General features: G+C 38.0%; 1 protein-coding gene across 1 annotated transcript; it reads left to right on the top strand.

Annotated features, from left to right (window-relative positions):
• On the top strand, positions 1 to 27,155 carry LOC581394 (protein APCDD1-like). Its single transcript, XM_030975634.1, has 3 exons — positions 1 to 374; positions 1,017 to 1,266; positions 24,882 to 27,155. Exons 1-3 carry the CDS (start codon positions 1 to 3, stop codon positions 25,641 to 25,643), a joined length of 1,386 nt encoding a protein of 461 aa, XP_030831494.1. The 3' UTR covers positions 25,644 to 27,155.
• The last annotated feature ends 159 nt before the right edge of the window (positions 27,156 to 27,314 follow it).

The following is a 27,314-nucleotide window of genomic DNA, read 5'->3' as shown; positions in this document are numbered from 1 at the left end:
ATGTTTCATGACGTTATTCTTGTTTTTTACACTGATTTACATTACTCTTTCTTCCATAACAGCTGCGAGACAAGACCAGGACCCTCCTTCCTCACCCGCCGTTACAAGTTCCACTCGGACCACAGCTTCACCTTCTACCAGTTCTACTACTCGGACAACCAGTGCCAGTCCCCGGCCTACTCCTACCGGGTCAGGGGTCAACTGACCATCGGAGGACTGACCTTTACCCTCGATGGGGCGAACGAAGCCCTGTACGAGTTGGAGAAGGTGACCTTGACGGTGTTCCAGGATAGATTCGCCATGAAGCTGGCGCAGCAGCTCAATGGAAGCTGTCCGGGGATGCTGGAACCGAACCAGCCGCTTGCGATCTTCAGGTACGAGGATAAGTTGATATTATAGAATACTTTAAAGCCCCACTGCAGCTACTTGCGCCCTCTATATAGCAAACAATGTCCAAGCGGTGCCCATTGGTCCCCCATGATCCTCTTTTTCTTATGTTAAGTGAGAGCTGATTTGATGAGATAACCACCTGCCAGTGACCTTGCAGGGTGGTCTAATCCCTCCTGGAAACTAGTACAGATTGGATTAAACAGTTGATTAGTATCTTGGCATAAACCGTAAATACAACATAATCTGCCGCTTGTGACGAAGCTGCAGATTGTTGTGTTGTTAAGTGTAACGAGCCCCGATTGACTGTTGAGAAACTATTTCCACTAAGAATCTTTGGTGACAAATTAACCAATTCACCTGTTATGATTGTTATGATAACATCTAGATGGATAGAGCACAGGCCTCTGGAAAGTCAAATATTTTTTTCTTTAAGAAGTACATGTTCATTCATGTCGAAAAGTTTTCTAACAACATTGTTATGTTTAGTTATGTTTTAGGCATGTTAACATAGAGTTAGTCATTAGCACTTAATCTGGTTCAATTTCAGAGTTAAGCTACTCAATCAATCTACTTGTACATGTAGTTACCGTTTTCTATTTCACGACTCGTCTTTTCCATGTTGTCAGAAAGTACATCGTATTGGATAATTCACGAGACGTCGTGCAGATAGACTGCACACCGGGTCTAGGATTCACCATGAACGAGCTCCAGCTGATACGACAGGAGGTTTACGAGAGACGGGTGGAGGACACCGGGACAGTTCGAAGGTCTGAGACCCTCTACCTAGGAGACATCCACACCGATCCTGCACAGATGATTATCCACAGATCGAAAGGTTACCAGACGCCGTTGAGGAAATATGATGATGATAGTGAGGTAAGCATGGTAAGATTTTTTATAACATCTTCACCCTTTTCGTAGGTTGACAGCATCGTTTCCCTCAAGAATCTGTTCTCTACAAATCATGACTTGTTGTACTCTCTGATAGTCTGAGTCCATTCCACGTCTGTCTCTGTTACCTAGTTGGTTGTTGTCTTTGCTCTTGGAGTAGTACCCTCTTCTTAAACCTTCCTACTCTTTGATACATCCTTCCAGAATGTGTGATGTCTTTTGAGGACTTTAATGTCTTTTATATTGTGACTAAGATGTGAGAATGATGCTAAAACCATTAATAATGAACGTAAACAAACAGTAGTATTGCAACTTCATTGCTGATGGTCACGTCAAAGGCTGTTTGGATGGACAAGAATGACCACTATGACATGGCAGCGGATAAAGCTGTCAAAGGTGATCTCCTGTTTTGTTTTGTATGGGGACGGTGAATAATGATGTTGCTCTCCTTCGGATAGGACGTGAAATGAATCTCATTCTTTTTGTTCTGGTGAACGTATCTCTTGCTATAGGTTGGATAACGCTTGTTATTTGTCAATTCTTTACCGTGGCTATTCTTTAGTCATCGCTTTACAACATTTTTTTTCTCCTTACAATTCCAATCGCAACTTTCCCTTTGGGCTATCCTGTATATCACTGAATCCTGGTTGTCTTCTTTGTTATATATTTTTATTTAAAAATCATGTGGGTTGAACCATATCTAAACTTGTCTGTTTCTCAGAATCATGGGAGAATCGTTGAGACAAGGCGCGCAATCTTGGGTTGAATTGAAGAAACAATCACATTTAAAATATGTCAAACACGGCATACTGTCAACAATTCTAATCGAATAGACGTGAATATCAAATGCACCGTATTCAACCACGCGATATGAAACGTGAAACTCTATTCTTTTGATTATGAAGATGTTTAAGCATCCATCATCTTCTTCGATGGTTTCTCTGTGGACCTCGTCAACGCCATCATAACTCAATCTCGGTGCCGAGATTTGATTTTGGCGTTGTTGTTTCAGTCGTTGCGTGGTAGACGTATAATACGATCACGACCGAGCCTAAGCCTCCTATATGAATACATAATGCTACGGATCATCAACTCTATCAATTCTTTAATATTCCCTCTTCTCTCCTCTGACGTACGACGTAATTCCTTTCTCATATGTAGGTTCTTCTCTCTCTCTCTCTCTCTCTCTCTCTCTCTCTGGCATTCCTCCTTGTCTTTCTATCATATCTCTCTCTCATTCTTTTTAAAATTCGAATTGTATTTCTTCTGACGATCAGATATTTTCCTTCTCTCCTCGCAATATTACAATCTCCCCGTTGTTTCCCTCTCACCCCCTCTCCTTTTCTCTCTCTGTATTGAACTTTATCTCTCTATATATATAATTGTCATCCTTCTTTTGCCTTTCCTATTTCACGAACCTTATAATTCTTTATTTGTTTTTCATAGTTAAGATTTATTATAATTTTTTTTTTTAATTTCCAATCTTGTTCCTCCTCTTTCAAAACAGCATAAGCGTTGATACTAAGTTGTTGATATTCTTCTTTTGTTCTCTCACCCTCCTTTCCTTGTATTAGTTAATCATTATGCACTATTCAATTTTCCCGTTTAATTTATTATCGTTCATTGGAAATATATATTATTTTCACTAGATGTACCCAACTACTCATCTTTCGTCAGTTCCTTACTCCTCTACACTCTATACCCGTTCTTCTTCTTTCTTTCTTTCTCCTTCCTTCTTTCTTCGTTGCCAGCCTCCCTCTTCCATTCCTCTGTCATCTCCTCAACGTACTCTCTCTATCTCTCCCTCACAATTTCTTTGTGTCTCATTCTTCGTGGCAAGCACTCCACACTTTCTTCCCATTCTTCATATACGTTTCTTTTTCTGGAGAGCTGATATCAGATTGCATCGTGCGCCCTGCCAGTCTTACGTGCCGTCCATACTAAGTAGGGGGGTAATCCCAAACTACACAGAAAAATGCGTTCACATTAGAGTTTATCCGTTTCGTAATGATGATTATTTTGTTTAGGTGAGAAGAAGAGATATTCACGTTTCACCAATGTTTATACTTTTAGTTAGTTAGATAGTGGTTTGTCCTCTATTATGAAAAAATAAAAAAGAACACATTAAAAATGTCATTTGTAAACAGTGTTTTTTATTAGTTATACCTGTTGTTCTTTGGTACCATGTGACTTTGCCTAAAATACATAGACAGCAATGAGTTAATATATATTCATATTCTACAGAACTTTTCAAGATTTTGTAGGTGCATTGTAAAATTATCAAGAAAGCTACTATACATCTCGCGTACAATGAGATCTTTTTGTTTAAGATGCTTCATTGATCTCTTTGTTCATTCATGACAAACCTCCATAACATCTTCGGGACCGTTAACTTGTTAATGTTGAGTTCACACCGTCTTTGACAAGCTCACAGCCATCTGAACACGTTGTTTCATAAATTCACAGTTTCCTCGGAACATTAATATCATGACAGGTTCAGCGCTAATACTCAATATCCACTATTTAATTACACGGTGTTTTTCTGTCTTTTCCTCGCTTCCCTGCCTGGCCCCCGGGTCAGGGAAGAGCGCGGCGGGTTTCGGACAATCCTTTTCACTCTGTTTTTAGTGCATCGATACTACTTGAAGCAGCATGTAAAGCCGGATCTGCTTTGGAGGGTCGCCAGATATGGAAATGGAGACTTAAGTATTCGACTTGCTGGGATGGCCGATGATTTTATTTTGTTGAGAGTTAAAAGAATGCAATGTTCAATATTTTTACCACTCGAGACGGTAGAGAATGTGAGAGCATGAATGATAATCTATATTTTGTTTTTCAGCTTAAAGGATTGAACTTCACGATGAGGGTGTACACGTGACGGAACATGCTTCTCATGTTTAAATGAATGATTTTATTCTGCACATGAATGGGTAAAGAATTGTTTCATTGATCTCAGATGTTTTGAATTGTCTGATTATGGAAAACAACTTTGTACCTTGTTTACACTCAATTTATTTCCATAACTTACCAAAGAGTATACCACTCCCCGTAATAACGTAAATTATACTTCTGTACTTAAAGTCCGCACTCTCCAAAAGTTGGTAGGCTGTTCCAGCAAGGCGCCATTTTACAATTGTGCGCATAAAGCCTAATCGAAACCACAACGATGATCGCCTCCTACGAGATACCCATACACCTGGATAGAGAGAAACGGTACACATTGCGTCAGGGTAGGGTTGAGGCTGTGGTTTCCAACAAATACGTAGGATTAGGGTAACGTGGTTAATGATCATCAACGATAATCATGTCGTAGGTAAAAATGTTGTCAATTCACTTTTAAAGACTTAAAAACCTTCTTATGAGGGAGCTGACGTAAAGAGTACCAAAGCTGTGACATCATAAAAACATATTTTTAGAATGGGTCGTAATGTTAAGAACCAGAGCAATATAACACTGAGCTCCTATAGGAAATCTTTTTATTCAAATGGTCACATCTCAGCCAATACTTAACATATTCAGTTGGTTTTCGACATTCGGTCATTATTTTTATGCTCTTTTGGAAAAATGAAGGACAAATTGAGAAATTCGAAAAATAGATTTTTGATGAAGTCACACTTCACCACTCTATAAGCCTGAAATCAATAAAGGTTTATCAATAAACTGTTTCATTTCAACCGTAATAATGACGGTTAACAATATCTCACTGAGTAAACATAAAGACAGATTGTCTGTCCGCCATCTTGAGGCGAGATGACTCAAGTGTTTTGACTGTCCATCTCCTTGGGCTTGAAGAAGAGTCACTCACCCACTAAAGAAGTCACCAATACAATCTTCCTCTAACCCAAAGGCAAAAGAGAGATAGAAGATGATACGGAATATCATAGTGATCTTATTGACATGGAGATAAGAGAGAAAGAGAGTGAGAAAGAAAGAGAAAGAGAAAGAAAGAGAGAATTTATTAATACATGTACTTCGTGAAGATTGACCCTCTTGTCAATAAAGGCCCCAGGAGTGGGGTATCCCTCTTTCTGGTCGATGAGTATTAGGATGACTTCACGTGGTTTGTGGTCAAGGTTACCTTGCTGTCATGGTAGCCGAAGATGCTTTCCAGTGCCATTGACTAGAAGATAGAGAAGGAAAAGGTGAAAGAGAAAGAGAGAGATGGAGAATATGCGAAAGAGATGGGATAAGAAAATTTATTTATACTTTCTGAGAGGAGGATGACCCCCTTATCAATAAAGACTCCAGGAGCTGGGCATTCCTCTCTCTGGTCGATAAAAGTTTGGATGATTTCATGAGCTTGGTGGTCAAAGTAATCTGGTAGTCAGGGTTACCGAGGATGGCTTCTCGTGTCATCCATCTGAATGTGAATGAAAGTTCAACGGTCACGATTTAGTTAACACAGAAAGGCATTATGGTCTTCTTGACCAGAAGATAAAAGAGAGAGGGAAGGAAAGGATGAGAGAGAGAGAGAGAGGGAGGGGGAGAGAGGGAGAGAGAGAGACACACACACACGCAGAGAGAGAGAGAGAGAGAGAGAGGAGAAAAAAGGAAAGAAAGAGAGAATATATTAATATGTATAGAGGAGGATGACCCTCTTGTCAGTAAAGGCCCAAGGAGTGGGGTATTCCTCCCTCTGGTCGATTACTACTAGGATGACTTTACATGGTTTGTGGTCAAGGTAACCCTGTTGTCATGGTAACCGAATATGCCTTTCAAGTACATGTATAACCTTTGAATTTCTTTTTTTCTCTTTAATAATACGTACTAGAAGGTGACAAACTGTATTCAATAAAACCTTGATTTGTTTTAAGTGTGAATTTACATACCTGGTAATGAATTGATCAAAAGTATCCAATTATTAGGCTTTAGAACAACAAATATTTATTTATCAGTGAACAGAAATGCATATCAAGCAAAAAAATGTTGATTAGCGACAAGAGATGAACTTTTCAGCAGAATTACACGATTAAATTGCATGACGCCATAATATGCCTGTGATGTACCTCCTACATTTACATATATGAAGTAGAGAATGGTGATAAGAACTCTGCATTGTAGACGAATTGAAGCAGTCTAACTCAAAATGAAAAAAAATTATAAAGGATATTGTTTGGCGAAATTACACTCATCAATCTACAGTAGATGGTAACTTACTAACAATTGAAATGATTTTTTTTTCCCCTTGCATTTTGGTTCGTTAAACTAAATTAATAAAATAATTAATAATATAAATGCCGAAAGGAAGCCTTTTGTTGGAATGAATATCCAATTTGACGAAAAGAAATGCGGAAATGAGGATGAATGAACTACATCGTAACATCGGATTTGATCGAATAGCATATGAAATGAGAAGATTAAAGTGGAGAAATTGATTGAATGCTGACGATTGAAATACATGTATGCAAAGCGTCCTGAACAGAAGGATTCAATTTTATCTTCATCCGATTTTGATTATTTCTATTTCTAGCACATGATAAGCCTTTGTCCTGCATTCTTTTCCGTTAGGTGACTAAAGGAAATGCACATAAAGTTGGTTCAATAGTCAGTTCGTCAAAACCCGCATTGAAAAGAAAGAAAAAAGAATATCAAATTGAATCCTTTGCGGATAACATTTTCACAATTATGCACTAAAACCCAGCAGCCTCCGATATGCTTGATTGTTTCATTTTTAACTTCTTCTTCTTCTTCTTCTTCTTCTTCTTCTTCTTCTTCTTCTCCTTAGTCTCCTACTCCTCCTTATTTAGCTGTTCTCCTTTTATTTTCTCCACTACTTCTTCTTCTTCTTCTTCTTCTTCTTTTCTTCTTCTTCTTTTCCTCCTCCACCTCATCCTTCTCCATCCTCTTCTTCTTCCTCCACTTCTTCATTTGAATGACAAATAGGTCAAAATGGTATTGTGACAGCCCTGTAAGCAAAATGAGCATGGTTTTGATATACCTGTATTTATTTAGTAAATACACCACTATCAACTGTATAATAAGGAAAACGAAAAAAATAAATCCTTTTACCAGATTTGACCTTTTAAAGATAAACTCCAGTACTGGTAAAAAAAAAAAAATTAATTCTCACAGAATCAAACGAAACTTACACTGAATGTTCAAGATTACAAATAAATGACATGTGCCAAACAATTTTGGAAGAAAATGTATACTGGCTGAGTAATGAGCATAGAAAGACAAGGAAACCAAGGTAGTACCATCCCCGACACGATGTGTGTTGTCCCATATATAGCTTTCTATGTGAGTGTTTGTTACTTTACCAAGACTCGGTCAAATTTATTATGATTTTGATGACTCCAGAACCTTGCAGTGCACACCAATACTTACATGCTACATGATCAACTGTTTCTGATCCTTTCACACCTTTTCTTTCACAATGCAATCGCATTACCAGTACTAAAGTTTAGCTTTAATAAAGGTTTTCATTCATGCCTATAAAATATCTTCAAAGTTCAAGGGAACCGTCATTGACAATGTTGGCAATGAACTTAATTTCAACATTCGATCAATCAACTCTCATTTTTTCAATAATGCTCATTTCGTGAGCTGCGTTCACACAAAGCAGCATCCCCCATGTTATAGGGTCAAATCAACGCTTTAAGATAGGTTCCCAACCCTTCCTCGCATGTGCGTTAGCATGCTGATGCGTGACATACCAGCGTGGCTTTACCAGCATAATAAGGATCGAAAACCACTTTTTTGCCTATTGACTCTTCCTCCCGGTCCGAATGTGTGAACAGCTTTCAAGTCTTCCGTCAATATGTTCAGGAGATGGATGTATCCCCAAGAGCCGGCTGATTTTGAATGCTCAATGGTTTCTCAATGTTTTCGCCCAGCTCAGGAGAATGTGACATTACGCCCCACCGATTATTGGCTCATCATGACTAACGAAATCAGAATTTGATTTAACATTGGTTGGAGAGGGAAAAAAAACCCTCTTATTTTATAGTCGTAAATTGGATAGCATTCAATCATTGCCATTCAGCCCAATCGCCGTACTTCCTCCTAAAAGTCGACTTATGAGCGTGGTGGTGGTGATCTTGAAGAGTTCTCCTGAACTCCCAAACCATCACCAATATTCAGAAGTTACAGAGCTGGAAGAATCATTCCATGACTCATAAAATGTGTCTGGCCTGTGTAAATGTTGGAGTCTTTGTGTGTGTTGGTGTGGTGGCTTTATAGAGTGGACGAAGGATGGTTACATTTGAGAAAAGTGCATGCAAGCCAGGACAGTCACCTTTGTATTCCCTGGTATTCATGAAGGTGATATTCAGGAATCAAGGTCTTTAATGCAGTTCGGATCTTTTTGAGAATGATTCTTATACAAAAGTTTAATAAAGTACATGGATTAGGTTATGACTATTGTGTGATTCATCTATGAAGGTTTTGTTGTTGATATATTCATCTATAAATCCAAGTGGTACATTGTAAGTAGTTATGTAAACTATCATTCCCCGGTTGAAGTATGAATGGATGATGTAAGGCTTGTGGTATAACTTACCTCAAATCATCGAAGATAAGGAACTACATTTACACAACGCCCACGTTGCTGAGGACAGCGAGAAAAATATTGAAATGAAATTCATATCTATTTCAGATATCCGTAATTCATTTTAACATTTCGTAATGGTTTGCAAACAGGCAAATAAACCTTCATCCGAATGATTGGTGTTGAATGTCACGATACATTCATCGTATTCATTGCAATATAGGTATGGATCGTAGGATCGATGCATAGAGTTACGAGGTTTAAATGGATGATGGAGTTACAGTGTAAGTGCTCATCAGCATGGAATTATTCAGTTCTGCCGAGAGATGAATGGCCTTTTTATGCCAAAGAGTTGAATGAACTGTTGCTGTGTCGGTATAGCTTTCAAGAAGAACCACCTCGTGGTACCGCTATAAAACCCTAATATCCCCTGGCAGTGTTCGTAGAACATAGTAGAATGCTTATTTCCATTTTTATGTTCAATCTATGTACCAGAAATTCACACGTTGACGATTTGCGAAGAACCTCCTACAGAGGCAAACAAAAGTATTGTTTCAACATCGCAAGAGAGAAACTTTGCAGTTTAAAAATTGATATGTCCATGTAGCTTAATTGATAAGGCGTCTGTTTGGAGCCAGAGGGGCGTTATTACTTTAACACAGGGTTAACGCCCTTCTGGCTCTCAACAGATAAAGCATCATTGCAGAATTAAGGAGTTTTTGTTAAATTGGTAGATTGGTGGTTGAATTCTTGAGAACTGAAAGACAATATAATATGAGAGTCGATAATTTGGAATAATGACAAAACTTCGACTTCAAAGTAATATAAATCAAGGGAAATCCTTCAAACTTAGGATCACCTTTTTTTTTAGAGCATTCATTTTTATGTAGATCAATAGTAGAAGGCGAGAGGAATAGTTCAGTTCAGGTTTGCAGATACAGTGTAGCTTGCAGATATGGGATAAATGGAGACTAATGATGAAAAGTTGTTGATGAAAAATCTCCGCATTTTGGTAATGTGCCCACCACCACCCTCAGGTCATCTGTTGAAACCACATTTTCGAACCCCTGAGGGTAAACTACTTGAATTGAAAACAACTTGTATGCATGATTTGCAAATGAAGCGACGCTAAAGCATTTCGCTTCAATGATATTCGATTGGCAAACTAGTAGCACATTGCTTCCACTCCTCTGATTTCTATGAATGGAAACTAGCATCTCTCTACCTATACCCCACCCGTAAATAACACGTGCGTGGAATTTGATACATAACAAACGTTATTATCAAATTATGCACCTGCCTGCCAAAAAGTACTAGAATTATACCTGCCAGAATAAACTTCGCATACTATCTTCTATATAGTGATAGGAAAATTGAAACTATAAAAAAAGAGTTAAATCGTTTGTGTTAAATTGTCATCATGTTGTTTGATCATTACAAAATTTGACAAGAGATCTTTTCTGTACTTATGCAATCATTAGATGTGTTTTTTGCGTAATTATATTCACTTTGTTGCCTCGCATCGACCCTGAAAGTCGAAGATTATCAATATATATTCGCAAAAATTGTAAAGGCCTGTACTGTCAAGTTTATAACTATCATTATGCAGAACTGAAATAGCAAAGTACTATTATGATGTAACCTGACCATGTCTTTACTAATCCGTGTTTGTAGGAGTCTGTTCTGGTTTAATGTTACAGGTTATAGGGGATTGATGAAAATCCCTTCGTCAATGTACTTCTAAAATTTGCCCATTACCAAGATTGGGAAATTAAGGCGTGTTGGCGTGTTTGCAGACACATAGAAATCATTGTAGGAACATAATATAGGCCTTGTTAAAACATGTTCTGGTACTGGAATAGGGAAAGGGACTTCATTGATGGTGCATTCATTTCCGTGCTCTTCAGACTGATCACGAAGATATCCCTTGGCGTCTCAGAAATAAGACATTCCCAGCCAGAAGCCTGGCTAATTCCGGGAGGTAAACACGCAGTGAATTGCGCGTCTTTACCAAACTAAGATCCCCAATGAGATGAGATGTTACCCCCTAAGGGTGCGACACAGCCCAGAAACGTGCACTTGCCTCAGGGCACGTTGCCATTGCTATTATCAATAACATATCTTGACGTTACTGTAGAATACAACCCTTTTTTAGCTATAGTAAGTGGTGGGAATGTAGTAGTGCGCACAGTCTTTGCTAGCGTGCTTTTTAATGAGCAAAGAGCGCGATGTGCATTGATGGTGGCAGCGGTGGGATCAAGCTTTCAAGATTTTATGACCTCGGGGTTTATCGGATCTGGAATTACACCGGCAATCCCACTCCATGGAACATTCTATAAGGACCTCGCTCGACTTGAACTTTGCCGGTCTTCAACATGTATAAATGTGAATGGCTCTGCCTTTTTCGACGGGGAAAATGAAATGGAAGACGATGTCGTGTTGTCGAGTTACCGACATCGCATCCGACTACTCTTAACAGGGATCACATTAAATGGTCTCGTCTGTTTTGGTTACGGTATAGGGTAATTGAAGTTTCGTTGAACTGTTGGAAGGATTTAACACCGCTACGAGTGAGCATCGCCATTATGATATTCTCAATAAAAGTAATCCAGCCATATATCTAATATTTATAGAAGACGTGATGACATGTAGTACACTAATACACTCAAAGTTTGACACGCGATCTATTTTTATTGGTCGTAAATATTGGGATTTCAGAATGTACATGTAGCAAAGGATTATAGAAAATAATAACGGTAATAGAAAAGGTATTATGAGCCACGATGTAAACGAGTTTAAGACGTTTCTTTTGCATTTTGGAATAAAATATATCTTCTACAATGTCTGAAAAGCCATCTATGTAATGTTAATGCTCCTTAAAAGAAGAAGAAATCTAGCTGACTAGAAGTTACATTCCAAAGCCTAAGCAATGTTGATCGTGATATTGCATTAAAGTTCACAAGACCATTGAGACAGAACCAGAAATTTCATTTACATTTTTCTTCTTCTTCTTCCTGTTGGAATTCATCTCTCAAGGCAGATGGGCTACAGGTAACATTCGTGTTGGTCATTATTTGCTTGGCATAGTCCCACTGCCTTGATTTTATGCATGGTCAGATACGGTCTGTACGCCACAAAATGTGGTCCCACTCGTTTGATTTCTTGCATGGTTGCTCGCTGTCTGATCAGTCGCATGAATACGCTACTCAGTGCAATTTTTTCTCGAAAATCTCACCGTTTCACAGATGGATAGGTTTGCATGCACCTGGGTTGATTTTCTTTGCAACAACCCTTATTTCTTCTTGAATATTCACCTGATGAATATGCGACATACAGCAATGACTTAGAACCAAGAAGAACTGTAAGTCAGATCAAGTACCATAACTTATTCTTAGATATGATTGAAATCTCAGTATACATTGTTCAATTTTCAGGGCCCCCAAGTATAACAGTATTTTAACTACTGATGGGGCTACCCTGTTGAAATAAAACGAAATAAATAAATAAATGTTAAAAGTAAATATGATATTACATTACATAATGCAAGTATTCCTAGTCAGCAACAGCAGAAACGTGAAGAGAATGATCTACATGTTCAAAAAATGTAAGATAATAATTGAATATTGCTTGACACTCGGATAGGCCTACATAGGATTAATAATTATCTAAACAGTCAAACCTTACCAAAAAAAATTATCCCGTTCGCAGAAGAAAACAAGTAATTATATCCTCTATAGTTATAGCTACCGAAATTCATCATTTCTTGAGAGCTAAATATAGACAGTTATCTTTGGTTAATCAAATTGAAGTGGAAGACGATATGTAATATTTTATTGTTTGTCGCAGTGTTCCCTTGGGTAGGGACGTTGAAAAGTTCCTGAAGAAAAAAAGAAGAAAAGTTTCCGAGCTTTGAATCTCGGATTTTGTATTCCTAAAGTTTCTCCACATGTAGGTAAATTTTTCAAAACAGACAGGCAACATGGGTGAATCAATGCATCTGCCTTTATTGGTTTCTGAGCTCATCAGCAGTCAGCGTACAAGGTTCTACAACATTCCGTCTGAAAGTTGATCGAGGGGATGAAATAACCTTGTCCCGTGAGAGCCATGTCTGTCTCAGCAAAGCGACAGCAATCATTCCTTTTCATTAGCCAGCTTCGTCTGTCTGTCCGTGTAGGTGGCTTTCCAGTCTATCTGATTGATGTATAGGACGGGGCACTGTGGAAAAAGGAAATCAGTTTCATTTAAGACGGGGAAACAGATTCTCACAAAATCAAATTAAAATTTCATTGAATGTTAAAAGATAAGCACAAGTGACATCTGTCAAACGATATTGTTATAGACAATGTATACATGTAATAGCTGAATACGAAGCAACGGAAGATAAGAAAATCGAACTTGTGTCATGACTGTGTATTAAAGACATGCGGTATAATGTCCGAAAAAACGAATTGTGCCTGTTTAGTGAATGTGATTTCCAACAAGTTTCTGTTTGTCTGTAAATATTTTACTGGTCTAAAAACAACCAACCAAATGCATGATAACCAATTCAGAATTGATTTGAATTATTTCCTTGCAATAATGAAAGTCCTTTAATTAAATAATTAACTTTGAGTTACTAAACCTTTGTTATTATTGAAACATTGTTCAAATTTCACGAGGGAACGTATGAGAAGTGTCGTTTCCCCCTTATAAATGCTATCAACGTGGGGATGCCGGGTATAAGATAATGTAACCATGGTAAAAGATTATAACTATTTACACTAAAACAGATTTTCCATGGATAATATATCGGTCCTGCAGTTGCTACCCCTACATGTACTCTCCCCCTTAAGTATCTCCTTAAAAGCGACATCAGTAGCTTCACAGTATGTAAAATGAGACAGGAACTTAACCATCCTGGCTCTTAGTTTCGGAAGATGCTATTGTTTCGCTTTAAGACGAATTTAATATCTCCATCGTAGTGAAGTAATCTGGCGTCTTCGCCCAAAGGTATTTGCACAAAAAGAAAAAATGCCATTGGTCCATGATGGGGGAGAAACTCATGAATGAAAGATCATCAAGCTAGCCTGTCATGCGCCTTTGTTTTCAAATGGCATAAATGATGTCAAAGCGACTATAAAAAGTAACCAATATATAGAAATCCTGTATGGATTATGTAAAGCTTGAGTCTTCAGGCATCACAAATTATGAAAAATAATTCAGTTGCTTTATTCAGTTAACTTTATTAATATTCCAATAAATTTCATTTCATATTCTGGAGTAAAACATTACTTTAAAAGAATAGGTCATATCGACTTATGATATCACAAATCCGTTGTTGAAGTATTGATACATTCTCGTTGAGAAATCGAAAATAACCTCATTTTCAGCGAGATATCATTGGATTCCAAATGGAAAGGTAAATGTACTTCTGATATTTTAGTTGCTTCTGATATTATATGGATGGCATAGTTAACATTTCAAACCCTCGGGGCTGCAGTGTTGTATCTATCTTAATACCAAGATTTCTATGCCGCACGAACAGACGATTAATAATGCTCCAAAACTCCATAGTAGCTTAGCACAAAACACCAGCAACATCAATATGAATGTTTGCATCGAAAAATACTCCTTTGTGAAGATTTTAGTATTCAAAACATATCTGGAAAGACGCCCAGTGTATTTCAGACGAGCGGCACCGCCTTTTGAAGTCTGATCGCTCCATTTTCAATTGGTTGAACGACCAATCACAAAGTGAGCTTACATCTAATCATCGTGCTCGAACAAGCGATGATGTGATGAGAAAGAGAAAGAGAGAAACAAAAAAGTCTCAAAGGTGTCGGATGATGTCAATGAACTAGAAAATTTAGACCTCAGTCAGCAATCAACAAGAGCTCCCATTAATCATTATCTTAACAATCCACCATTTTCAGGCCTCTTATTGAATTCATTCGCGATTGATTAAGTGTTCCTATTGTGATTAGTCGAAGAAGAAAAAGGGGGGCAAATACTGTGTTAATCCGGGCATCTATTTGCTCAATGGCAGCGGCACAAAGTTAATAATATTACAAAATATACCACGCCAGATTATCCCGACTGAAAAGCCTGTCGGTACTGGCTTACCCCGACGACAGTCGGCGAAGAACAAAGAGCCATACATCGCCACCGGTACCTGGGACCAAAGGCAAATAAATGTCTACCGCCCGCGGCTAATATTTCCTCCAAACTGAAACGGAGAAGAAAAATCGGATTAAAATTAATTTCCATCCGCTAAAAAATGGACGCTATTGTTGAGGAGCGTTTGAGTGGGGTGGGGTAGGTGTGGGAATCATGCAGCGCACACGATCTGGGCAGATAATAAAAGCTAGGATCGGATATTGTCTCGTTTTAGTTGGGGATGCATTTCAAAAAGCCCTTGGAGGAGAGGAAAAGAAGGGATTATACCCCCACGTTGAGTACTCGAGTACGATGCACCTGCATATAATTTGAAATAAAAGAACATAGATAAAATGTTCACAGATCCATGCCTTAATCCCCAAATTGTTTATCATCTCGTTACATTCAAGTTACATCGACCATGTATTACAATTATTATTAGGATGAAAATAGGTCGATCATATCCAGTGAGTTATTCATGACACTCAATAGTCTTTCAAGAAAAGAATGTCGTCTTTATCACAATATGCTGTACCTTTCTGAAGGAAATTGAATTTTACATTTCATTGTAAAAATAAGCGGCATTTGTTGGAATTCATTTCACGAAAGTCACATGTACTTTTCTCCTTCTTAAAAAAAGGCGAATCTTCTTTATAAAACCATGATGACAAACATTATAGTAGCCTACTACATTAGCATTTTAATGAAAGTTCAAAATAATGTTACAAATGAACATGTTTATAACTCATTGTATTTCTTAGCTTATAGGGTTTAAAAATTGCTGTACTTTTTTAGTTTCGAACTTCTTCTTTTGGTCTGTTTTAGGTTTTCAATTCTCAAAGTCTCAAACTCATCGGATGGATATTTTTTCACAGTTTATAAACTTTTAGTCATTTAGGTTCCAATATCTCAGATCCCAACAGTTCCTCGACAATCAACATTGTTTACACAGGGTTTCATCTATGTATTAGACTCCTCTTACTTATCAACCAACGAAACACTACAGTTATTCTCGCAAAAACTGTCGCATGCTGAATCACGGTGATGGTTGATGCTGCTCTAGCAAGGCAGCGAAGTAGAAACCGTAATCTTGGCCCGCTGTTCTCGGCGCGCTGATACGTTGAGAAGTGGTCATCACGTGACCAGTTACGAAACTGGCGCCACGTCTTGCCTTGGGATTTATTACCTAACATTAATGGATTAATAATTCCACGTGTGCGCATACTGAAAGGAGATTATTATATTGTGTCACTGACTCAATATAATTTGGCTTAGTATTTCTCGTATTCCGAATAGGAAAGTTGCATACCCCGATTTTAATCATGTTTGATATAAGAGCATGATTGTATGTGTAGGGAACTAAAAATCGGTTTTATTCAACTGAAATTTATAAATCCGCTATATCTTAGAAGTCTGCAAATAAGAAAAAAAATCAAGATAATATTTTGTATCGGAGATATAGGGAGAGATTGGAATTAGAAGAAGATATATTTTGACAGAGATAGAGACAGAGAGGAGGCAGAGAGAGAAGGGGAGGAGTGGAGATGAGTTACCCGAAGAAATAGGTGTACGCAAACATGTTAGATCGGCCTGTGCTAAAAGTTGTCGATAACAAGATACATTTATCCTCTTTAGGCCTCGGTTTTACAAATGTACTTGGGGAAAGTCCTGTTTTCGTGTTGTTTAGTTAACTCCAATCCTGTCACATCATCTTCCGTATCCTTCTAACCTACCCCCAGCTTCGGATCTTTGAACAAATATTATACCCAAAACATTGTTGGTTCTTCTGCGATGTCAACATGCGGCTGAACAAAAAAAAGACAAATATACATCTTTGCTCCAAGCCACCTTTCATCTCCTTACCAAGACTTATTCGAAAATTGTGGTCCCTTGCTAGTCTCTAAGTCCATACCCCTTGATTCATGACATTTTCATTTTCTCGGGATCTTTTTGTGACGTAATTTAATTCACTAGTTGATGGCTATCCATTCTACCTATCTACTGCCTTCAATTGCTTTCGGAGTGCGATAGTATCATTAGTGACTTGGTGTCGTCTCGGCAAGTCATGGCGATCAGTCAAGAATGCCTAACTTCATTTCGTACAGACTATCTCCTGCTATCGATACTTTCTCTTTCTCGCCTCGTAATTTTGCGACCGATTACCGCGGGCGCCAACTCGACGTCATGAATATGCATGTCGATGACAACGCTCCTAGCCAATGTGTGCACTCCAAAGCTATTAAACTAGGCTGTATTGTCTCACGTTACAGACCTTTCACTTTGGATTTGATCTCCAAACTCGTTGACGAACTAAACCCAAAATAATTTTGATATTGATTTTTGTATATTTATTTATCAAAATGCGATACTGATGGATATTTTTTTCTTCCAATATACGGTAGGAAAGAAATTCTTTCAGTTCCAAAACAAATGCAGCGAAATGATACCATTGAAAGTGGCAAAATGACAGAAATGACAAATTGACAGAAACAGTTTTAAAAATTAAATTGTCTAAATATTGTTCTATTTCCAATTCTAAGCTTGTCACCACAAGGTATTTCAATCGCACTTTTTGCAATGCAAACAAGTCTTACATAAACAAAGAAATCATGAGCACGATGAACACATACGAATTACACGCAGATTTCGACTCCAAGGTCCATCAACTAGTTATGTCAGTCTTGCAAGTTATATGATGAACCAGTTTTATTAAAGTGCTAGTGTGTTTGATCGCTTTTCATTTGTATAACTTGCATTTGCTTGTTTTTCATTATTTGTAACGTTTTAACGTGTTTCAGGCTATTATTTGATATCATGCCCTGACGTAACGATAAGAACATGAAGCCTTAAAAAAAAAAAAAAAAAAAAGTAGCTTTTCGGTCACGAAAGATTTCTAATAAGAATTTCTACAACATACTACCAGGAAAAGTTCAACCCATTCTATATCTTTCTCTATAACTCAAATATGAAATAAATAAAATTACAGGTCTATAAAATGGTCAGTTTATTCTAATATCAAATTTTCTAACTTCGACTCATATTTTTCTTGAAAGTCAAATAGTTCACACTTAGTTTTTGCCTAATTGCCATGAAATATCACAAATAATTAAGTCCTGTCTTGTCTCAAGACTATCAATCCCGAGTTCGTATAGCCGCGGGAAAAATGTGACCAAAATCCGTAGTTGCAGACGGCATGGGGGTCAATCGACCCCATGTGAGCAAACACAGCCACCATTTTGTCACAAAAGTAAATCATATAAACTCATATCTCAGAGGGCACAAGACGTCAATTAAACTTGTCGTCATGATGAATAGAGAAAACAATTTTGTTGATGAAGAAACAGAAGCGCCAAGAGAGAGATATGATAACGATGAGAAATTATGGGTGTGAGAACAAGACTTAGCGGAGACGAATTAATTGCAGACGAACGAATGGGGTTAATAAGGTCATGCTATTTTAAACTGTAGCGGTGCGTCCGCACTGCCGGGTTGATGACTCTGTGTCTCGAAATGATTAGCTCTTCTCGGGGTTTTTTCACTAAACCCTGAAATCGATCTTAAAATCGAAATCATTTTTATTTGATGAAACACCCCCTGATGAGTTTATCTTCGGTTTTGGTGATATTGTTACTTTTCTATAAACGTTGTTCGATCCCATGTCATGTAGAATCACTATATCAAATATGTTACTTAGAAGATAAGTCTGATGCAAAGAATCAACCATTCGGTTTAAACATTCACATTAATGAGTCGTTGGGCGCGGGAAGTATGTTTTGAAAATTTATATCGATTGCTTGAGTACTTGGAATGATCATGAACAAAATGGGTAAAGTTGAAGAAGTAATCCTCGAACTTCGACATCTTTATTCTAAGGTAACATTGAAATAGAGCAAATCATATGTACAGTAATACCTATGTAATAGTAATGTAACAGTAATAGTAATGTTATAATATATAATGATGATAGGATTATGGTTTTATGGATGAAACACTAGTCTTCTGCTACCCCGGTTAAAACACACGAAAATCGTTAACGGCAGTGGTGACGTTCCCTAAGACGTAGAAACATTATCCGCACCACGTGGCGCCTACTTTCCGTGAATGGAGTGGAGCGCATTGAATTGTGATTATGTTGTCCTTGCGCAGATTGTCAAGATCATCATTTATTCTACCACTGCGCAGAATGTAATACATGAGAACCTAAAGCTGATTGATCTTCTTGTCACAGCAATACTGGTTAGACAACATTAATTTAATTCACATTTTTTCTCGTTTTTGTGAGCGATCATTAAAATACATGTAATGTTAAAATAACGTTATCACAACAAAATTAAAGAACATAACCTGAGGTTGTTGTAACAGCTTTATTCGTCACTTTTTAAAATGTTTGAGCTTTATAATGACAATTTACATAATCCGTACGCAATTTGTATAGGCATCACAGGAGAGTTTTGATTTCTTGAAGGTCTTTGCGACCGTGTGCGACACGACACTCTTTGTAAATAGACCATTTTCGTGATTTAATCAAATTTAATGCACAATCTTTGTTAAGTGCCATGTTACAACGTATTTCATTCACATGTTACAAATAATTGTATTTCAATAGTCACAATGCGTATTGCATCAATTGCGCTATGTGGGACAAACATTATGGATTATCCTATCAAACATCACGGACAACAACTTTAATAATGAGCGAATGATAAGTAATATCCTAGATATCATATTTGCTTCAGATTTTATTTGGAAGATTGCCACCAAGTTATCACTCAGCTTAGACCTAATAATGTCATGAAAATGGGGTATTCTGTTTCGCAAAAGAGAATCATGACGACGTATTAGGTTTAAACCACGCATATTTCTTACCCCCCGTGGCTAAATCCCGATCGCAATTGTATTAGCCACGACCCAATTAATCTACATGTACTTAACCTAATTTAGGGAAAACGTTTTTCACTCCCGACATCATTTGGTATTTGGCGTATAACTCGAATATTGCGATTGTATACTAATACAATTGCATTATTCTATTTGGGAAAGAAAATATTTGGATTTGGGTTATTGAATTTTAATATGGACGGGTATTACTACGAGTATAAATAGAATGAGATGATGAGAAACCATATTATGTTGCCAAGAAATAACTGAATTCCCCGCGTTTTTTCAAAAAATAAATATCTTGCCACTGGCGTTGTGTAAAAGGAGGGCAGAGACCCAGATTTCTACTTCTGTTACAATTTCGCGCTAATTTGAGCCAGGTTTAGGGATGACTTGTCTGCTTGTAACATCTTACAAAATTAAAGATGTTCAACATCTGAAAGTCGACTGGAGGCGGTGTTCTCGATCACAAGTCATATTCGTGGCAGGAGCACGGATTCTTTTTTGAAACTTTACTAGTCCTGCAGGAAGATGTATGAAGGAAAATGGAGGAAGATGAATTATTAATGATTTTTGAGACATTTGCATGATTGACTAATGACTATCCCGCGGTTCATGAATGAGATATCTCTTTGTTCATCCGAATTCACAGTTTATTTATTCTCCATGTAATGTCACCATTCGTATATGGCCTCAGAGAACATTCCGCGACTCTTTATTCTTTATTTTATTAACTTCTTAATTTTCTTTCTCTTTCTTTTTCCTTTTTCTTTGTTCTCGACAAGATCTCCATCCATTCTTCTATCTGTATTTAAACCCAGTATCCACTGAGTCTTTCACTCTTATGTTCCCCCAGTCCATAATATTAAGGTTTTTTTTATTTTTACATGTAAGTTTTTCTTTTTATCGTTTTTTTATATAAAAAAGGACGGTCTTTTCAGAGAATGCTATTTCTCTGGTATGAATCATGTTCTTTTGCTCATCATCTTTTTCATTGCTATTTCACTCCACTGCTAATAATTCGACTATGGCTACTACTACTATAACACAAACACCAACAATTATTAAGACTACCACCACCACTATTACTACTACTACCACTACTCTACTACTAATACCACCACTATCACCACTACTACTACTATATACTACTACTACTACTACTACTACTACTACTACTACTACTACTACTATACTACTACTACTACTACTACTACTGTACTACTACTACTACTACTATTACTTCTTCTACTACTACTATTACTACTACTACTACTACTACTACTACTATTACTTCTACTACTTCTACTACAACTACTTTTACTTCTACTATTACTGCTAAATGTACTACATCCACTACTAGTACTACCACTATCAACATTATTACTACTACTATTACCACTACGTCTACCACCACCACCACCACTATTAAGATTACCACCACCAGTACTGTTACTTCTACTATTACGACACTAAATGTACTACATCCACTACTAGTACTACTGCTAGTTTTACTACCACGTCACCACTACTACTGCCAATGGTACTGATACACATTCCAGCCTAGTAATGTATCCATAACACGTATACTTGGAATACGAATCATGCAAACTATACGAATGGTCTTGATTATGATATTGCACGTGAATTATAATGCACCAATATTTATGAATCTAATCTGTCACCTTTTCTCCTAAATGTTGCTCTTCGTCTCCTCTTTGTCTCCGTCCTCGATCTAGTTTACCCTATGCTCTCTTTCTTCTTTTTAATTTCATAATTATTCTGTCTACCAGAAATTTGAATAATCAATCGATGATGGAGTTTGTCTGAGACCGCCGTCCCGAGTCCGCAGCCTGGCAGATGCGCCTTGGTGTTCTTCTTTAAATCTTTGACATTGGACTACATTTTAAGAAGATCACATTTTTCAACCACTACTCTCGGGGCTCTCCTGGGTTACGCGATACATGATCGCGTCATGAGCGAATACGAGAGTGTAATCCAATCGTCTTTGATTTCGCTCATGTCTTCATCAGAATAAATGTTTAAAATGGGCCAACAAATGAAATCACAAAACGTGTCTTATTGTCTGTGCGGTAAAAGAAACAGAGGAAGCGCGGCGTCCTCCGTTTTCACTATTAAGAGTCTCCTCTACATTACGGAGTGGAGGGGGGGGGGGGGGGGGGGAGAAAAGAGGAAAAATGCGGCGAAATTTGGAAAGGTACCGGAAAAACTAGATCTGTAGTCTAGGGTTTCATTAAGGTCTCGTCAAGTGTGTCTGGCATGGAGATGCGTTGAAGTGGTCATTATCTGCACCGAATTTCCATTGTATAGGGGTGAGTTTTATTCCCCCATAGGGAGGACATGAATTGCGATTGTATTACTGCCCCGCCTTAAGTCACCTCTCTACGAAGTCCTTACTAATATCTTTGATTAAAGGGGGCTTGTACTCATTGCCAATGTGCTCTGTTGGGTGATAAGTTTGTAAACCGATCTGTTGCGAATGTGTTTGGCCGTGTGATGAACAGAAATTGCGTTGCTCCTAAAAAATGGGAAATAGCGCGCAGCTCGAAGAAGATGGTGTACAACATTTACAAAGTCTGTGGGAGTCATTCATACTTGTGTATTTGCTAATTAGAGCGTGAATAACGGCGTTTTATCATTCTCTTTACATTTGTTTTATATATTATATATGATAGGCGACTTTCCTTCCGTTTTGTCTTTCCGTCCCAAGTTATCTTCTTTGATCCGAGACGCACTATGTCTTGCGTAGTTTCAACCTTCGGCAATATTTGTTTGTGGTATTGTTCGTATTTCTCCGTTGCATTCGCAATAATCACTCTTGAATATATTTTACCCCCTCCCATGTTCTCTCTCTCTCTCTCTCTCTCTTTTTCCCTCTCTTGTTCTCTCTTTCTCCCCCTCTCTCCCTCTTTTTCTCTCTTTCTCCCCCTCTCTCCCTCCATTTCTCTCGCACGCTCTGTTCCCTTTTCTCTACCTCCTCCTATTAATGGCTCTTCTCTTCCATATTTCTATGAAACCTTTGTCCTTGCCTCACTCTCTATACCCCTCCCTTTAAGTCTCTCTCCCCTACCCACCTGTATACCTCCTCATCTCACTTCCACGCTCCTCACCCGTTCCATCTCCACCAAAACCCCCTCTCTCTCCACGCATCTTCTTCATCTGCTGGCCCGTACGTAAAACCACTTCACATCTCCTTAAGATATTGACCAACATGTCAAACAATGTGGCTACCCCTGCCTGCCACTCAGTAGAACGGCATCTAGCTCTAGCTCACATTTCACCTTTGTTCTCTTTTATTCAACCTCACTATATCGAGGGGTCAGTGACACAAAGACGTAACTCTATTTTGAGAAAAAATGGTTTATGTGTCACTGAGCACTTGGGCCTTTATATTAGCTTAAGTTAAGTCTATGTTTCACTAGCCATTGACTTCAATTGGGTGTTGGGTGGAGTTAAGTCTTTGTCTTTCCTGGACAGCCCACATTTTTCTGAACATTTTGATATCAAATACTCAGTTTGGCAAAATATAGAGTTACGTCTTTGTGTCAGTGAACCCTCGATATCTTCTCCGAATTCTCTGGGGGAGAGAAAACTTACGTGAAAAGGATCGCATGTGAAATAAATAAGATCATTGTCATGTAAACGAAATGCGGGCAATCATACACCGCAATAAAACACGCAAAAAAAAAATGATTGTCTAGAGGAGATTAATTACGGAACAGAGGAGGAAACGAGTATTAATTTAATGAAAAGTCGATTACAAAGAGAACATTTTCTGAAGCAAAAATAAATGGCTGAATAAAATGGTAGCGTTATTGCAATGTAAGTTCCATGTCAATTTCAAAATTTATACTGGAATCGAATAGCGTTTTGGATGATACTTCTCTTTATAATGCATTATGACATATACGAATATGCATTGATATAGATTTTTTTAAATACTGAATAACATACTAAAAGCATGGCTCTTCAAATGCCTTCATAATCTAAATATGACATGTAACAGATTAAAAATAAGAGCCTGAATTATTATGCCACATATTTGTGTAGTCCCATGTACAGTGCTTGTTACCAAGACTGGGCCAATTTATTATCCGTTTGATGATTCTAAAACCTTGCAGTACACACCAATTCTACTTAATATGCTACATGATCAACTTTCTCTGATCGATTCTACAATGCAATCGCATGGCCAGAACTCAACTTTATCTTTAAAGCCGAGGGATAGACAGATGGCTTGTACACATAATTATGCTATTTCATCATAATAAGGGTTTTCTAATGAAAACAGTGATGGTCTCTCGCTTGTAGACGGCGTTGAAAGGTTTTTAACTTGGAAGGCAATCTTGTAGCAATCTGGAGTAAGCTCATCGGTGTGCATCAATACAAGACGAAAGTTGATTTGATTCTGTCGGAGTTGGCGCTACCGAGAAATTGGCGCGACGTTGGAAGAATTAGCCAATGACCTCGGTCAGTCAGACCGTCGCGTCATTTGCCCCGCCTGCCCATTGACTTAAAAGGCTCAGTCACAACAGCAAACTGACACCAAACTGACCGATTTCCGGCCATTCGGTGGAATGTGGTGTTTTGATCGGTCTTCAACCGGTCTGGTATCAGTCTCGTTGGTATGGCCGGGGTATAAGTGCTCTAATATGAGTAGCTTCAGTAATTTGTTGCATCATTTGGGTGTCTCCTTCACTCGACAAGCGATCTGTCAATGTCCAACCTGAACGCCATTTGTATCACCATAGTAATGGAATCAATCAAACTCAACTCTTTCAGCTATTAAGTAAAACAGTCTTTTTCACAGGGCCGAAGCGTTTGATGTTAAAAAGTACGACTTTGATGCAATGATGTTACTGTCATTTTCATGATTGTTCACAAAACATTGAGTAAATCTTTGGTTTTTAATCACTAGAGGTTTTTCATCAAACTGACATCGAATTTCCCTCTTGGTATAACATGTTAATAGTATGAAACTTTCAATAGTTATAAACTCTTCCTAATAATTTAGGCTTATTCATTAATAAGTGATACATTTTTTATTACAAACATTTTCTTTCCCTTCTCATTCCAGAATTACTGCGCCGTGTGCCAGATCGTCTACAATGCACGTGAGCATGCGCCTCCAATACTACCTCGGATACAACACGAGAACATTGCCTTATCCGGGGGCTGGGTCAGCGTCCATTGCGAGGTTCGACACATCTACTTTCTAACCCGTCACCTCATCTTCTTCGACAATCAGACGTGGGAGGGTCACTACCACTTCTATCGCGACCCTCTCTGTCAATTCCCCAAGTACACTGTCTCAGTCAAGGGAACAAGAACAGCAGGAGAGCCGTCGGCCATTGTAGAGGGCGCCACAAACTTTAAATTCACCAGTCTCGCGATGTACCTCACGCCGCAGTGCGATAAGGAGGTCGAGCGATTCAACTCCAAGAACGTTGGGTGCGGAAGGCGCGGCGCATGGAAGGTCGGACGGACCCTCGACGTGACGTCAGCAGGAGGATGTGACGTCTTAGGGGTCAACTTACCTCACATGGAGTTTGAGCTCGTAAAGACAGTGCCGGACCCTGAGGAGGGTCTTCTGCTCTTTACTGGACAACGCCCAAGCGACGGGCAAACTCCTAACACGGAGTCCCTCCGAGCCACATCATTCCAAAGTCCATTACTACATTGCTCAGATGAGGACCCTTACGAAGTACAATACACTGAGAACTCTGGCGATACTAACTCCAGTTGCGACCGACAAGTGAAGATAGCAACCAGCAATATCATTTTATTGAGCGTTTTATTACTAGTAATAACATCAGCCGTCAGATGGCGATCATTATAGCAAATATGAACACTTTCTTTGGAAATATTAGAATATAGAGGGGGGTTTCTTTTTAATGGCTTCCTGTAATACTTGTATTTGTAAATAGCATCCATCCATTGTAAAAATTTGGTCTCCTATTATGAAAGAGAAAGTTTTATATTATCTTTTGCACATAATGTAAAAACATGATTGTAAATACGGATCGTCTTCTAAAATTGTATGATTTCAATATGTCTCTTGCACATAGAATAAATAATTAAATGCCTCTGTGGTTGGCTAAATGTTGGCACTGCACTTTTTAGAGGCATGATGTGGCTGAATTTTTATGTCCGTCTGTTACAAAGAGATGACGAGTTGACTGTCTTTCGCACAAAAATCACACTCATCTCTTTGAAATGTATGATATCATTGAATTGAATTGATACCTTTATTTATACACGGTTAAAAAAGGCCAAACAGTTACAAGACTGATGTCCATTGAAGATTGTGAAAGATGTCATTGTCTTTATTTCCATAGATCTGTATAAACGAAAAGGGTCTTTTATTTCAGGTATCCATGTAGCTTTGCATAATTACCTCTTTATTAGTTTAACTCGGCATATTCTGACACATGCAATAATAATAATACCTTAGTGTTGTTCGCAAAGAGCCCAACTGTCATGGTTCCTAACAAACTACAGCCAGTACTAGACGTCCATGTTTCGTTAAGTAGTCGCTGATCATGCTGATTCGGTGACACTATAGAAATAAACCACGATCTATGGTGTTAATGAAATTGTCGATTCTGAAAATGGATAAATCCAAGTTCACAAACTTGTGTTATAATGATGCTCATTCTTGGATGGTTTGCTATTTATTTCACACAGGGTATAAACTCCTGAAACGGTGTATTTATCAATATGCAAGCATTTATGTTTTCCAAATTTCGTTTTTAGATGTAATGAGATAAAAGTAGAATATATTTAAATGATTTTCACTCCTACAACAATTCTTTGACAATCATGACGACGGCGGCGATGAATCGCGGAACAGAAATTAAATAGCGGTAATATATTTGTGGTTACAAATAGCAATATGTTTTATGAGCTTCTAACAGGGAAGTAATTTCTTATCAAAATCTTAAGAATACTTTTTCAAGACAAGTATTTCTGTCAAAAAGTATTAAAACGATATTTCCAAGCATTTTCTTCGACACAAAATGTCTGTCGTTGTTTGTCTGTTAAAATATTTTACGTGAAGACATGTTTTGACATCTTCCAATTTTTCTGTTTGACATTATAATCATTATGAAATATTCATTAATGTTTAAAAAAGTAAATCATCGTCGTCGTCATTTTCATCGTTGTCCTAATCGTTCACGTGTTACTTTTTAAAAAGACCTAAGAAGACAGATGCTTTGAAGATTGGGAAAGCAAGGGATTCTTATTGCATTGTCGCTTCGTTATACTTGTCATACAGTCGAACCTGCTTTAGTGACCACCTGTCTACAAAGACCACATGTTTTGTTTCCCTTGAAAATGGTTTCTCATTGAAAAATGTACTAAAGGAACCTGTCTACAAAGACCACTTTTTGTGTTTCCCTTGGGCGGTCACTATAGACAGGTTTGACTATATTATGTTTTTTATTTGTTTTCCAAGCTCAGGACTCTGGGCTTTATTGAAAACAATACAACTATTTTCTATTTCAAT

The sequence above is a fragment of the Strongylocentrotus purpuratus genome, unplaced genomic scaffold, assembly GCF_000002235.5.
Source record: "Strongylocentrotus purpuratus isolate Spur 01 unplaced genomic scaffold, Spur_5.0 spur5_scaffold_8, whole genome shotgun sequence".
NCBI lineage: Eukaryota > Metazoa > Echinodermata > Echinoidea > Camarodonta > Strongylocentrotidae > Strongylocentrotus > Strongylocentrotus purpuratus.
This window is presented reverse-complemented; position numbering and strand designations above follow the sequence as displayed.

Excerpts from the sequence above, each read along its gene's own strand:
- LOC581394 (XM_030975634.1), top strand. The coding sequence starts at position 1 with ATGTTTCATGACGTTATTCTTGTTTTTTACACTGATTTACATTACTCT. Across the intron at positions 375-1,016 it reads CAGCCGCTTGCGATCTTCAG|AAAGTACATCGTATTGGATA; the intron begins GTACGAGGATAA and ends CCATGTTGTCAG. Across the intron at positions 1,267-24,881 it reads AATATGATGATGATAGTGAG|AATTACTGCGCCGTGTGCCA; the intron begins GTAAGCATGGTA and ends TTCTCATTCCAG.